The 15,992-nt window shown below is 35.7% G+C and overlaps 1 protein-coding gene across 1 annotated transcript; it reads right to left on the bottom strand.

Moving 5' to 3' along the window:
• Positions 1-6,285: 6,285 nt before the first annotated feature.
• On the bottom strand, positions 6,286-15,014 carry LOC142636990 (uncharacterized). The gene is made up of 6 exons (XM_075811283.1): positions 14,662-15,014; positions 13,993-14,097; positions 11,078-13,872; positions 10,867-10,980; positions 6,675-6,743; positions 6,286-6,593 (listed from the first exon to the last, which is right to left on the bottom strand). Exon 3 carries the CDS (start codon positions 13,757-13,759, stop codon positions 11,306-11,308), a length of 2,454 nt encoding a protein of 817 aa, XP_075667398.1. The 5' UTR covers positions 13,760-13,872; positions 13,993-14,097; positions 14,662-15,014; the 3' UTR covers positions 6,286-6,593; positions 6,675-6,743; positions 10,867-10,980; positions 11,078-11,305.
• Between the last annotated feature and the right edge of the window lie 978 nt (positions 15,015-15,992).

The following is a 15,992-nucleotide window of genomic DNA, read 5'->3' as shown; positions in this document are numbered from 1 at the left end:
TAGAAGACCAAAGAGTTTTTATTGGATGGCAGGTATTAGAAGGAAGATACATGAGAACCCAGAACTTGGATTTGAGGAATTTGAGACCAATAAGCATATTAGAGCTAAGCTTGACCAAATGGGCATCCCTTACAAATACCCAGTTGCTGAAACTGGTGTTGGTGGATACATCGAGGCCGGTTCGCCTCCTTTTTTTGCAATCCGAGCAGATATTAGATGCTTTTGCCACGCAGGTTTGGAATTTTTTTTCCAAATAACCTTATTAAAGCAACAATTTCATTAGTTGCCTGGCTTTGAAAGAAAGTGGGAAACTAACATCTTGAGTTTCTAACACTCGAGATTAGTCTAAAACTTGATTTTGGGGTTTTTTATAAAATGACATGGACAAAGTTTTTCCATGTGGATATCGAGTTTATAAAACCCGCTTTATAAACTCGAGTTTCTAATACTCGATTTCTAATTAAACTCCCTTCTAAAACCGAGTTTTAGAAACATGTTTTCTTACCACTTAAAACTTAAAATTTGGCCTCACTCGAACACTCACTCTCAAGCTTTCATCACTCTCAAGCTCTCACTCTCAGACACTCCTCACTCTCAAGCTTTCAAACCCAAATCAATTTCTCTCACTCTCACACACCCAAATTTGTCCTCCTTCAGACACCGAAACCCACCCAAATCACTCACTCTCAATCTTAAACACTCTTTCAAACACTCTCATCCTTCAGACACTAGCGGCCACATTTTTAGACATTGTTTCACCGGAGACACTCCTAGTGAAACAAATGTATGTTTTCTTTTTCTTTTTTGACAACTTTATTTTTAAAATTTTTTGAATGTGATGTGGTAAGTGTGTAACAATTTTTACTCATATATATTTTAATTAGGTAACTAAATATTTGAATTAGTGTTTTCTTTGTTTTTTTTTTTTGGAAAAGGAATTAGTGTTTTTGTTAACGTGTAATCAAACAAATTTCTGTCTTCTTCTTCTTCGCTGAAACAGAGGACTTGGTGTTTACTCATACCAGATCTTCCGGTTTCCTTGTCTTCGAAAATGCTATGTTTGATTCAATGTTTTATAGTTTTGTCAATTTTATGGCTAAGTTCATTGGAATAGGTTATTGTTTCCTAATAAGACCAAGGTATAATTTTGAGAGTTCTTTTGGAATTAGTTATTGAATTTTTTTTTTTTTTTTGTGAGGTATAAATTTGGAGAGTTCTTTTGGAATTAGTTAATCACAATATATTCATAAATAAAAAAAAAAAAATTTAATGGCAATATTATTTTTGTGACATACAAAAACTGTTATCGGTTACAATTCTTTGGTGATTAGTATAACTCTAAAGTCTAAACTATTCCAAGTATTTTATATGTTAAGGAGAATGATAATACATAGAATTCTTTTAGATTGTAATTACAATTTTTTATAATTGGATATTATGGTACCTTCAATTTTATGTGAATAAACATGCCTTTTACTTCTTTTTTCAGTTGGTGAATAGTGAATGGTGAATAGATTTGTACCTTTCATAGTTTGAAGACTTTATTGTGATAATTATTAAATTACATGCATTTTTATTAAAATCTTGATTTTTTTTTTTGAAAAAGTGATAATTCAGGTTAAAAAATTCAAAATTAAATCTTTTCAAAAAAGAATATACAATATTAAAGCCCTGATGTAACTAAAGCCACGTGCACTGACAATACAAGCTAGTTCTATTAGTAACAAAAGTTACTTCTTACATGATGTGGTTGTGTCAAGTGACTCAATGTAAGTGTTTCGTGTTGTACAGTATAATTTTGTTATGTGGTCACTAACCAAGGTTTTATAAAGCAAAGCTTTATTACTAAAATGTTAAGAAATTTGAAATAATACTCCAATTAAAAATTTATTACCTAAGTAAGAAATTTTATTTTAGATTATTTTAATGATATAAATGTGTAACATAATAATTTGTTATGTTTTATAATTCATTTTATTATGGGTAATTGGTTTAGGAATATTTTTATAAACTTTTTATGGGACAAGAAAAAAGAAATTAATTGCACAAACTCGGTACCACTCAGCTTAACTCAAATGAATAAAAAATCAAGGGACAGAAAAGAGCAAGGCTGGATTGAATCCCCAATTACAGCAGAGTACTCTATTTAATCCTGAGTTATAGTTGTACTTCTTCTTGCTTTCCATTCTTTTAGCATCCTTTTTTTAATAATGTCAATAAGCTGCTCTTCAGTACAGATTTTCCTTGCATGTAGAATACCATTCCTATGCCCCCACACTCTTAATGATCTCATAGTAGCACTCTTTGTAGTATGGAGCCTCGAATCGATGAGGATCTCGAGATCATGCGCCCTGGTCCAGAAATTACTTCATTGTTGACGCAACAAACAAATCATCGATCAGAAATTATTTGGAATGGCGAGGTGAAATATCTAGTTCTAAAAATCACTTTATTTTTTGCAAAGCGAGTTTCAATTTTAGCAAGTTCTTTCAAAGTTGTATATGTAATTCTAACAACCGCTATAATTTTTATCGATTTTGCAGGACTCAAGCCCACTTCAATGCTGCGGTCGCTCTAAGGAGATGGAACACATATCGATGCAAGATAATCAAATGATAGACATTATCAAGTTGGTGGAGCTAGAAGGATTGTTTAGGACCCCTTCTAGAGAGATAGATCATTGCCTAATAACGGCCCTAGTTGAGCGATGGCGGCCAGAGACTCATACGTTCCATCTTTCACATGGTGAGATGTCAATCACCTTACAAGATGTGAAGGTCATTTTTGGACTTCCTATAGATGGTGAGGTCTTGGTTGGGCCGACTGCTGTGGAGAATTGGAGGCAATTCTGCAGGGAGTTGCTTGGTTTTGGAGTTCCAATGAACGACAACAAAACTTTGGTGGGGCAAAGAATTCTCATTAGCCGCCTTGTTGAGCGCCTTGTTGAGCGCATTGCAGAGCCACTGCCTCATGATGCAACAGAGATTCAGATACATGAGTATGCCTAGTGCTATATGTTAGTGCTACTAGGGGATAAGATTTTCATGGACAAGTCAGGAGATAGGGTGCATCTGATGCACTTGGAGTTCTTGCGAAACCTTCGTGATCCGCCATAGTATAGTTGAGTTAGTGGTTGCTTGGCATGGTTGTACAGAGAATTGTGCCGGGCAAGCCATAAAGAGACAGCGCAGATTGGTGGGGCGTTGTAATTGGTCTAGTATTGGGCATGGGCGAGGTTGCCATTCTTGTGCCCGAGGATAGAGCCCCCACCTGGAAGTGATTATGACCCATGGCCAAAAGCTCCACTTGCATTTAAGTAAATATTTTCCAAATATTCAGTGTGTTATGCAATGTACTCTTCTTAGTAACTAAGTGGTATTATCTTATCTTATGTTATTCGCTCATAACTGTAGATGGGTGCGGGTGTCAAGCTCGAAAAGTAGGCCATTCGGCATGGTATTAATCCACTATCGTGAGCAATTAGTTAGAATACAGCCAGACCAGGTAATACTATACAAAAATTCTATTTGGTTATGCTGAATAAAGATAATTATCACACGTTCAGTAGTTAAGAGCCTAGGGTGTCCGCTTAAGTTTTAGGCCATGATCAAGCTTTGTAGTTACTGGAAAGTACCTACGGTCTCATCAGTGTGCCTGTCATCCTTTGGTAGTGCTAGAAGGGACCCTCCCCCTTTATGTCAATTTTAGGTAATAAAGTTCCTATGTAATTGCCTTTGCAAAAGAACCTCTATGTATAGGATTCTGTGCCAATGGCAGAGCCACTGAAACTAGACCACATTTACATTATTAGCACCCACAAAAGCTCAATGAGAAATAGGGTTTTAGGATAAACATGTTGGGGGTTCCTTTGAAGTAAATACCAAACAGTTTCATCATATTTATTTAATTGACTTCACTAATGTTTCATTTCTTTGTTTTTTTCTTGCCTAAAGATTGGATTCGTATGTATAATTTTCCTTAAGAATATGTTAAAATCATTGCTTTAACATATCTTCTGTTTTAATTTTTGGTTTTCCCTTTATCTATGTATTCTCCCTTGCTGCACATTTTAAGATGTTATGATAATTGTTTTTTGTTTCTATTGTAGATTATGTGGCAGCCATATGAGGCAGACTTAAGCCACCTTCCTGCCTTCTGCGTTGTAGGGAGGGATATGTGTTTTTGCATAGTAGAGACACACTACCCAGATCGTGTCCTTTGACAGTTTAGGTTGGCGCAGGAGCAACCCGACCATATTGTGTACGATGATAGACTGCATGGAATAGACTTGGGCGGGAAGGTGGAAAAAAATTGGAGGGAGGAGCATGCACCATATATCCTCTCATGGGGTATGAGACAACAACGACTTTGCCATGCACCTCCTCAGATGGGTGAGATGCCCCACGATCATGCCTATTATCACTGGTACCGTTCGGTCACTCGAAAGTATGTCGACCAAAACAGTGCTAAATTACATATAATGGTAATGTGTTCTAATTAGATTTTATTGTCTGCTTTGTTTTTTCTTCAGTACATGTATGAACGTAGAATCAATTGATTTCTTTCTTCAACAAATCTGGTTTGATCTGACTGACATCCAATTAAAAAGACTTTCTATTATATATAGTATTCTAATAATACTTTTTATTCTTAGTTGAGTATTTGAGTAGATATTAATCTCAAAGATCTAATTGTCAGTTGAGTATTTGAATATGGAATTTTTCTATAGAATATACCCTGGTTTTTCTTTTTTTTTTTTCATTTTCTTAAATCAGTAGAGCTATTTTCATAGATTTATTACAGTTACAAAATTACTGCAAGCAAAGATTGTTAACCGTGACAAGTTCAGGATTTCGTTTGATGATGTGACTATAGAAGTCCAGAATTCAACTTGAAACTAATATAAGTATCAATTGATACACTTTTAAAAGTTCATAATGTAGATTGATGCATGTATCTGTGTTTATAAAATTTTTCCTAGCAAAACTCGAGTCTATAGGACTCGAGTTCTATGCAAATTTTAATTAGATATCGAGTTTCTAATACTCGATATCTATGAGTATAAAAATGTTTTTCCCGTAACAAATCGAGTCTTAAAAACTCGGTTTTTTATTTGTAGAAATCGAGTCTTTAAGACTCGAGATCTATGTAGCATTTTAATCCAAGTCAGCAAGTGCAAAACGAGTTTCTAAAACTCGAGTTTTATATAGATCTTGAGTTTTTAAAACTTGAGATGCTATTTTACTTTATCCTTTCAAGCATTGGCTACCTTACTATATAGAACCCCCTCACATTGCTAGTCTGCTAATTCCCTCCCCAGGTTTGCTTCAATTTTTGGATCTTTTAGCTTAGCTTCTTGTGTTTGACTTTTTTATTTTTATTTTATTTTAATGGAACTATTATGTGAAAGATTGTGGGGAACGGTTTGAGATGGAAGTTTTGGGATTGAAGATTTTGTTTTGAGTGTGTGAGAAAATACTTAATAAAATGTTGTTTTGTTTAATAACATTAACAATATTAGTCATATTATGTGGAAGAACACAAAGAACGTTCTTCCAAAAAATAAAAATGAAAGGAATAAAAAAAAATTAATTATCATTTTTTTTGTTAGAAATTCAAAAAAGACTTAAAATTTTTATGTGATTTTTTATTTATTCAAATGCTAACATGGCATTTTTAAAATGCTAAATACAATTTTTTAATATAATGTTAATGGCCACGTTAGCATTTAGTGTGCCAACAGTGCACTTCGTCTGCCACATAAGCAATTTCCATTAGTGAGATGACAATAAAGACCAAAATGAAAAGAGTTTGTTTTTTTTTTTAGAGACCAAAAGCAGTAAAATAGAAAAGTAGGGATCAAAATATAAATGCGTTCAAAATGTAGGGACCAAAAGTGTATTTACGCCAAAATTAAATTAGATTTCTCAAACAGAAAGGTAAGAGGATAATTTGTCCAGCGCCCATAGCTACACCATTTTCATTGATAGACGTAACAACAAATTACCTTGATTAATTCCAATATGCAACCACTATGAACTTTTGCAAACCCCGGTTGCATGTAACAGACAGGCAAAATACCAATACCATCACTCAACTGCACTCATCAATAATAATATTTCATTTTTTCCAAAGCAGTAATTAAAATTGAGCGATTTTTACATAGATCTCAAAGCTGCAATTATGAAATTCACTTAAGCACTCACATCCATTAATCTATACTGGCAAAGCTTCAGCATTTCAACAAAAGATCAATGCAGTGGTCCGCAATGAACGCCAATTAAATTGAATCAAGATATTAAGAAACCAACTGGAAACTCTATACCAACCATAGTTCTGTCTCCATCCAAAAATAATAATAGGTTTATATTCTCGATTTAGGCTGTAAAATTCCCAGATCCCCAAGATATTTTCCAAAGCAATCCTCAGTAACTTTCCAAACTCGAATGATATTCAGCACAAAGAATCACAGAAGGAGACAGTGCCCTCATTAACTTCTCCATGTAAATTGCTTTGCCTGCTTTTCAATTTTAAATGACTGCTCCATTTTGGCAATCAAATATTATGTCCCAAATAATTCATTAGGAGACTACCTGCCAAATATTATACGTATCACAAACAATCCACAAAATTTTGTCAAGCATAAAGAAATCTCAACTTAAAGCTCCACTTACCAGTTTAGGTCTCTTGTACAAGGCCTCTACTCCACAATCCTATGGAGACTCCTTTTGTCTGATTTCTCTCTACATGCACAAATTCATGTATCAGGAAAACAAAACAAAATAACCACAAAAGGAAAAATTCAACCTCCAATCAAATGCTAACAAAACTGAGAAAAAGATTTTGAAATGTGTCCTATCCTGCTTATTGGTTTCCAAAATTTACAACCTGCTCTCAGCTAATAGGGAAATGTCTAAAATCCCAATACTCCAGTTTCTTTTCTTACCCCATAACTTCTCATGAAACAAACAGAAATGCAAGGGAAAAAAAGTCTACAATATTAAGTTTTCAGGAAAAAGATACCTATCCAAAAAAAAAATGTTTCTGAGAAACAAAACAATGTCCAATTAACTCACTTAGACGCAAGTTGTGGAGTAATTATTGTCTTGTATCCCAAATAAATAATAATAATAACTATAAAAATGTGGTCACACACCTCCCTCATTAATGGATTTTGCAGCAAGGTAGATTCCAACGGTGCTGAAAAAAATTTCAGAGAGATGCTATCTTGTGGTTTAGAATCTTTAGATCCTAAAGTTGTGACATGCAGCGTACATATTGGGAGTTTTTGTAACAAGTGTAAACTTGCAAAAGCATGCCCCCTTTTCTGAACTGATGCTGATAAGCAAGTTCTGTCCTAATGATGTTATCTTTCCTTAACTTTTGAATGGGATTGCAAATACTCCATCCACTGTTCCTAGCTGTGTCCTAGCTGTGTTTGAAGAGTTTTATCAACACAGTAAGTTTGAAAAATCTCTAAATGCAACGTTCCTAGCCTTAATCCCTAAGAAGAATGGTGCTTCCAATATTCGAGATTTTAGACCTATTAGTTTGGTAGGGAGTGTCTACAAGATTTTGGCCAAGGTGCTGGCAAATCGCATGAAAGAGGTTTTGGATCAGTTGATATCTGAGTCTCAGAACAGTTTTGTGGGTGGTAGACAGATTCTTGATTCAGTTCTCATTGCTAATGAGTGTGTAGATAGTAGGGTGAAAAGTAAGATTCCGGGGGTTATCTGCAAATTAGATATTGAGAAGGCGTACGATCATGTGAATTGGGAGACTCTTCTTGATTTGTTGAGGAGAATGGGATTTGGGGTGAGGTGGTGTAGGTGGATCCGCACTTGCATATCTACAGCCCAATTCTCGGTGTTGTTTAACGGGACCCCGGCTGATTTTTTTGGGAGTTCGAGGGGGTTGAGACAAGGGGACCCGCTGTCGCCCATGTTGTTTTTGGTTTTGATGGAGGTTCTCAGTAAGATGCTACAAAGAGCTGAAGGGGCTGGTTTAATTCGAGGTTTTAGGGCTCACGGTAGACGAGGGGGAGGGGTTTGTGTATCGCATCTATTGTTTGCGGATGACACGATTCTGTTTTGCGATGCTGATGAGGAGCAGATTCTTTATATCCGGATGCTTCTTCTTTGTTTTCAGGCAGTGACAGGTCTTAAGGTTAATGTGCTGAAAAGTGAGATGGTTCCTATTGGGGAGGTTCCTAATATCCATGTCTTAGCAGAGCTTTTGGGATGCCGGATTGGATCTTTGCCTATGACCTATCTTGGTATGCCTTTGGGGGCGTCCTTCAAGTCCCCTACTGTTTGGAATCCTATCTTGGAGAATTTTGAGCGTAAGTTGGCCGGTTGGAAGAAGTTGTATTCGTCCAAAAGGTGGAAGACTAACGTTGCTTAAAAGCACTTTGTCTAGTCTTCCCACTTATTATCTGTCTCTTTTTACCATCACTACCCATGTGGCCAATAAAATTGAGAGGTTGCAAAGGGATTTCTTGTGGGGGAATCCAAGCTTCATTTGGTGGGGGGGGATAAGGTGTGTGCACCTTTGAAAAATGGTGGGTTAGGGGTAAGGAAATTAACTACCTTTCATCAAGCTTTACTAGGGACGTGGTTATGGAGGTTTGGGATCGAGGAGACAAGGCTTTTGGAGAAGAGTCATAGCCCTTAAGTTTGGGGAAGATCGGGGGGATGGAAGTCCAAGCTAGGTAGAGGGGCGCATGGGTGTGGCTTGTGGAGAAGTATCCGAATGGGATGGGAGGATTTCGGCAAGAATACTTACTTTGAGGTAGGGGTGGGGGATAGAGTGAAGCTTTGGACTGACCATTGGTGTGGGGAGTCTCCTCTTCAGTTGTCTTTTCCGAGCGTGTATGGGATTGCATCCAATAAAGAGGCATCGGTGGCCTCTTCTCTTGAACGGTTGGGGATTGAGGAGCGGAGAAGCTGGAATGTTCGTTTTATTCGGAGTCCTAATGATTGGGAGATGCGTGAAGTGGATGATTTTCTTCAAACATTGGGCTCCAATCTTCCTCACACCGAAAATGTAGATCGTATGCGATGGAAGTTGACAAAGAACGGGGTCTTTGATATTCGTTCGTTTTACAATAAGTTGAGAAGCTCCGCGCCTATTATCTTCCCTTGGAAAGGGGTTTGGAAGGTTAAGGCTCCTCGGCGTGTCTCTTTCTTTGTGTGGACTGCTGTTTGGGATAGGATCCTTACAGGGGATAATTTGAGGGGAAGAGGGTTGGATTTTGTCGATTGGTGTATCATGTGCCGCTGTAATGGGGAGACGGCGGATCATTTGTTATTACATTGTGGAAAGGCTTCTAGACTGTGGAGTTTGGTTCTTAGATCTTTTGGGTTGTCCTGGGTCTTGCCTAGATCGATTGCGGATACTCTATTCAGTTGGTGGAATTGGCTTGGAAAGCATTCGTCTAGCATTTGGAATTTAGCTCCTTTATGCTTGATGTGGTGTCTCTGGAGGGAATGCAATAGGAGGACGTTTGAGGACATGGAAAGCTCAGACGACCAGCTTTTGGCCTCTCTTAGTGGCACTCTGTTTGATTGGTCTAGGGCTTGGGGACTCACCTCTAGTGAATCTCTCCCTATGTTTCTTAGTTCTCTTATGTGTTCTTAGTTTTTTCTCCTCTTTTTTCTTTTTTCTTTTTCTCTTCCCTGTGTACTTATCTCTCTGCCTTATGTCTTTTGCATAAGGTAGTGTTTTTTTGAATGCACATATTTTTACCTATCAAAAAAAAATACTCCATCCACTGCAATTCCCAAAGAAAGCAATGACCCTCAAGAGAAGAAGTCTGTTTCTGGATATTTTTGGTAGGAATTTGACAGGTGGATATGTTCAAATAAGTGTGTATAATGCTAATAACCTCTTATCCTGATTTGGTCACACCATCCAAAAATTTCTAATCATCTCATTGGATGCAAGTATCAAGTTGATTTTTTTTTTTTTTCAATTTAAAGAAATGAAACAGTATAAAACAGGAAAGAAAAAAAACTGCACTACTATAATTTCATGCATTTACTCAGTCGCCAAACTAAGGTTGTGGTAAAGCTAATTCTCCATCCTCTCTTACTCAAATGCAACCCTTATGTAAAACTGAAATTCCAAAAGATCTCCATTAAAGTGATCAAGTGAAAACATTTTTCACAAACACTAGCTGATTTAATTGCATTTATTTTAGAAATACTATTTTACCATTTCTTTCTTCTTATAGCCTGTTTAATCTAGCTCATAAGCTTGCTTTTTTTTTTAAAGCCAATTTATGTACAGATTTTTAAAGCCTTACTTTGGTAAAACTATACTTTTACTAACTTAATTTTTAAGCAAAATAAACCAATGACAGTAAGTTATCCCAAACATACAATCATGTAATGAATTTCTTGATTGTAAGCCTATTTTTCCCAAGCCCACTATGTTCAATGTCAAAAGGCAACATGGATACGTTCAGGTCCATAATAGATATCCCATGTTCATGAAGAATCCAACAATTACAAAGCCATGGATCATTTTCTATTCAATAATTTACTTATGCAAACCAAATATGTTGCATACAGTGTACATTCTACTTATTTGGCATACAAGTAACTGGTCGGTAAAATCAGAAGGTAAGATTTTTCTGGTGCTCTATAAAACTGAAGAACAGCCAAACTTCACAGCACTACAACAAGAATGACCATATTATTCCTTTGTACACTCCTTGTGCACCAGGGTAATATTTTTTTTGCTGTACTACCTTTATTTTTATTTTTTTTCAATAAAGATTTTTATTTACTGAAAAAAAAAGAGACCATATTACACACAATATTACAATTACAATTATATGATAAACAAAATAGTGCTACATACCTCCAAAAGTGAAGTCAAGTTTGCTTCAATATCTTGTTAACATCAAGATTTGCTTTGATAGAATAAGAAACAGTTAATGTAGTATTTACTTGTCCTTGAATGGCACCCAAATGCCTGCACAAGCACCACAAAATGAGATAAGTCCAATATCAAAAGCAGTTATCCTGAAACTTTTAAAAATTAAAGCACAGCCCATTAAGAAATTACCTACCATACAATGATGTCAATCCAGATGGATCTTCAAGAGCCTCATAGGTTCACCAATCATAAGACCAACGTGCGTGTTTGAAAGGCAACTTAACGAACAAGATGTAAGGAGTTTGAGACTTTTGCATTGAGTAATGCTAATATTTAGGGATAACACAGAAATTTGTTGGTCCAAATTTCTTATATTTATAACAGAGCAAGACGAGGGATTAATTTTTTTTTTTCTTCTTCCCTACCCCACTAAGACTTTGGCTTGTTGATCATTAGACTTGTAGTCTTCAATCAAGGCTTCTAAAATAAGTAAAGCCTCGGAAGACCTTCCTTGAGGAAGATATTGGTTTAATTTCAGTGAGTATTTGACAGCAGTTTGGAGCTCATGTTCGTTCAAAGTACAAGAGATAATGTTTTTCCATTCCTTTGATCTTCCTTCCAAGCAAATGCCATGTAGCAAGGCAGCAAAAGAAACAGAATCAAGAAGGAAACCCTTACCAATCATCTTATCACACAACTGCAAAGCAATTTTAACCATTCCATGCTGGCAAAGGCAGATGATAATAGAATTATATGCCGCAGTTACTTGAACCCATCCATCTGATACCATCCTTCCAAAAAAATCCAAAAACATAGACTTCTTGACCTCATGAAGCTCATTGCCTTCCTTGGGAATTGCAGTCAGTGCAATATTTGCAAACCCATTAATAAGATAATGAAAAGTAACATCATTAGGAGTGCACTTGCTCATTAGCATCAATTCAAAAAAGGAGGCAGCTTTTGCAAGTTTACAATCTTTACAAAACCTCCCAATAAGTATAGTGTATGTGACAACATTAGGCTCCAATCCACAAGATTGCATCTCTCTGAAAATTTTTTCAGCTCTATTGGTATCTCCCTTGCCGCAAAACCCATTTATGAGGGCAGTGTATGTGACCACATTTGGCTTGCATCTCTGTTTTACCATTAGCCCTAACATCTTTAGTGCACCATCCAAGTCATGCTGCTTTACATACCCATCAATAAGGGTGGTATAAGTAAATACATCTGGAACATTATGCCCTTTCCTCATTCTAATGGTGCAAGAACATGCATCTTTCATCATTCCAAATTTGCAAAAACCTTTAATCAAGGCATTATAACCTACAACACCAGGGTCTATACCCTTTTCAATGACGAGTTCAAAGAGTTTTTTGGCCTCCTGAATGTCACCATTTCTGATGAACCCATCCACCAAAGTGGCATAAACAAAAGCATCAGGTTGTACATTTTGGTCAAGCATATCAGCAAAGAGCAACTTAGCAGTAGGAAACCTCCCTTTCTTGCAAAGTCCACTTATTAAAACATTATAAATACCGGCATCAGGCAATACTCCCTTTTCCATCATTTTTTCTCGCATTGTCAATGCAACATCAACCTCCCCTGCGACAATAAGTCCATGGATGAGAGCACCATATGAAACCAAATCAGGCTTATATCCTCCTTCTGTCATCTTAATAAGCAAATCTAAGGCCCTATAGTATTCCCCTTGTCTACAATAAACATGTGTAATAGGAGTATAACTAAATTTGTTCAGCATTAATCCCCTTTTCATTGCCTGCTCTAGAAATTGATAAGCTTCCTCAACCTTCCCCTCTTTACACAAGCCATTAATAAGAGTATTATAAGTTATAATATCTGGCTCACAACCACTCTCAACCATCCTCCCCATTATCTCCACCACTTCAACTGTACAACCATGCTTATATCGAGCATAAATTATATTGTTATACACTCGGGCATTAACTTTCAAACCCCTCTCTTTCATTTCCCACAAAAGTCGGTCAATCGATTCAAAGTCCCCTTCCTTGCAAAACCCATTTATCATAACCCCATAAGTTTCCAGTGTAGGTAAGAACCCTTTCAATTTCAACTCCTTAAAAAGTCCATTGGCACTTTCAAATTCACCTTTATTGCAATAACCGTCAATGAGTGTATTATAAAACACAACATTTGGTATGCAACCTTCCCCCCACCTATCTTCAATCAACTCCCTGCCTTCCTTGACCTTTCCATCCCTACATAAACCCCTAACCATAATACAAGTACTATAATTATCCACACAAGAATTCTCAAGCATTTTATTATACACTTGGTGTGCAGTTTCATTTCTCTGATGCTTCACAAGAACATTAAGCAATGAATTGCATGCAAAAACACTTGGCACACAATTATGTATTTCACCCACCACATAATACAATTCAACAGCCTTATCCACCAACCCAGAATCTGCATAAGCTTGAATCACAACGCTTAATGCTTCACAAGTTGGCTTTAATTCCTCAAGTTTCATTCGCTCAAACAGCAATTCAATCTCCAAAAACACTTTAAACCTCGCCAAAAGTATCAAAAGCGAAGAATAAGCAGAACCATTCAGTGAACAACTATACGGCCGCTTTGAGGCCCAATCAAAGAACTTTAGACCCAATTCTACATCATGTATTCGATCTAAAACGAAATGGGCAAAGTCTGAAACAACGACATCGGATTCAGAAAAGAAGCTTTCGAGGGACTGCTCCCACTGGTCTTGGGTTTTGAGGATTTGAATTGTGCCTTGGACATGTTTGGCGAAATGCCTGAATGGCAAGGTTGAAGAAGAAGACCTGGGTTTGCGATTGTGAAGGGGTTTGATGCGAGAGAGAAGGGTTTTAGACATGGGAAATGAGGTGAGAGCGTGAATGAATTCTGGGTTTTTGGGGTTTTGGCGTTTTACTCACATGTGAGTTCCTAAGTGTTTGATATACACATTGACATTATAAATTAACTGACCTGCAACAACCAATCCATAGATATATCTTATCATATCAGCTCAAAATGAAAATTAAAAAAGATATAAAATGCATTACCTAAGGCTATAGTAAGTTTTAATTTATGAAGAATTAAGCTAACCTGCTCTAGCATCTCTGGCTCAGCCGATAAGCTAAGTTCCCTCTCGCCCCTAGGCTTGCTTTTCCATTTACTTCACGCTGTTTTGGTTTTTAGCTGGATCCATCTCTACAGCCACACTCAACATCATCAAAAAATTGAATAAATAAATTTTTTATTGTTTATTTTGCTAAGGGGTAGAGGAGATTTGAACCGTGTCTATTGGAAACACCAAGAGATAACGATTGAGTTTCAAAGCTCTTGATTGATTAATAAGTTAACAGCATAAAATACATCTTAAGAGATATACTATTAATTATTTTTGCAGTTAAATAGAATCCACTTCATGATGATTGTTTTAGTGTTGATAGGCTTAGGTCCCATATTGAATAAGATGATCTAACTAGAACCCAATTATATTAATTAACTAATAACTAATTAATTTTCGTGTCCATACCATGTTATATCATAATTTCTTAAGAATTCACACATCGTGTTGTGTTCATATCTATACTTCCTAGGTTATCAAGTACTAAACAAGTAATGAATATGTTAAATTTGCAAACCCAAATGAAATACTAACTTTCCAAAAAAAAAAATTTTAACTTTAAAAAAGCCATAAACAAAAGTAATAATAACCCAATTCCAAATACACGAAAGAAAAGGAACTAGTGGTCACAACGCCTCGCTTACCCTTGGGGCGAGGAAACGACACCGGATTAAGAGAGGGACGGAGCTTGTAGCCTGAAAAGTTGGCGGAGGCGCTTCAGCCGGCGAAGGGAGTGAGGAATTTGGTGGAGACAATGGCCGTTTAAGTTTATGGTTCGCGAGTGCTCACATGGGCCGGTGGAGTGCAAAGCTTGAAGCTGCGGTGGCCACTTCCATGGCTATTAGCTTGCAGAGAGAGAGAGAGAGAGAGAGAGAATTTGAGAATAGTATCAGATTGGTAATGTAATGGGCTTTGGGTTTCAATTAGTGGAACAAAACCCAATCTGTTTAGGCCACTTTGAATCTAACCCAATCTATTAGGTCACTTTGCGCCAAGTCCAACCAAACTAATTTCATTTATGTTGTGGGTTGAATAAAGTTTGGAAATTTTTTTTTTTTTAGCAGAGATGTGAATTGTAAATTTGTAATACCCAATTTATTTTTATTAGACCAAAATGTAAATTATAACTTTTAAATTTCATTGAAATTTATCTGAGCTTTTAATGTTACTTTCGTTCAATTGAATAATCAAAATTTTAAATTTATTCAATTTAAACACTTTGTCCAATTCGATAAAAAATTGCTATTAAAAAAATATTTTTCTCACAACAAAAAAATCTATAAAATTAATAAAAATATTTATAGATATTATGTGAGATTTTTTTTCATTAGTTAATTGCATATTTAACAATAATTTTTTAACAGAATTTGACCGAATGTCTAAATTAAATAAAGTTGAAATTTAGAAGGCTCAATTTATCAAAAGTAAAATTTAAGAATTAAAATAAACTTCAATCAAATTTAGAGGGAGCAATTTGCATTTTAGCCATATTTTTATTTGAAAAGACTAATATTCTCTTTTATTAATTTACTTTTGAGAATATTGTTCTGTCATATACCAAAATTGGATTACAAAAGCTAAAAGATCACACAGGATCAACACAATAACCCACGTTCGAAATGTCAAGAGATTGACAATGTTGGGACATCAGTAGTTGGAATTGTGATAGTTATCAAAATTGTTATGTAGATTGAACAATCAAAGAAATGATACGATAGTTTACTAATTCAACTGTTGGGTCATAAGTACAATCATTACATTAATAATTAAATTATTTCAAAAACACATGAATAAAAGTGCAAAATTGGAATCAAAGCACATAAATAAATGTAAAGTTATTTGATTAAAATAAGTCAAATAACTTAATATTAAAAAACCAGATAGTTTACAGTTCAAAAAAAATTTATATTTATTTAAAATTCAAATCCAAATCTAAGTATCCAAACAATAATTTTAAAATTATAAATTTCAAATC

The sequence above is a fragment of the Castanea sativa genome, chromosome 5 (assembly GCF_040712315.1).
Source record: "Castanea sativa cultivar Marrone di Chiusa Pesio chromosome 5, ASM4071231v1".
Classification (NCBI taxonomy): domain Eukaryota; kingdom Viridiplantae; phylum Streptophyta; class Magnoliopsida; order Fagales; family Fagaceae; genus Castanea; species Castanea sativa.
The sequence above is the reverse complement of the archived record's forward strand: the minus strand, read 5'-3'. Positions and strand labels throughout refer to the sequence as shown.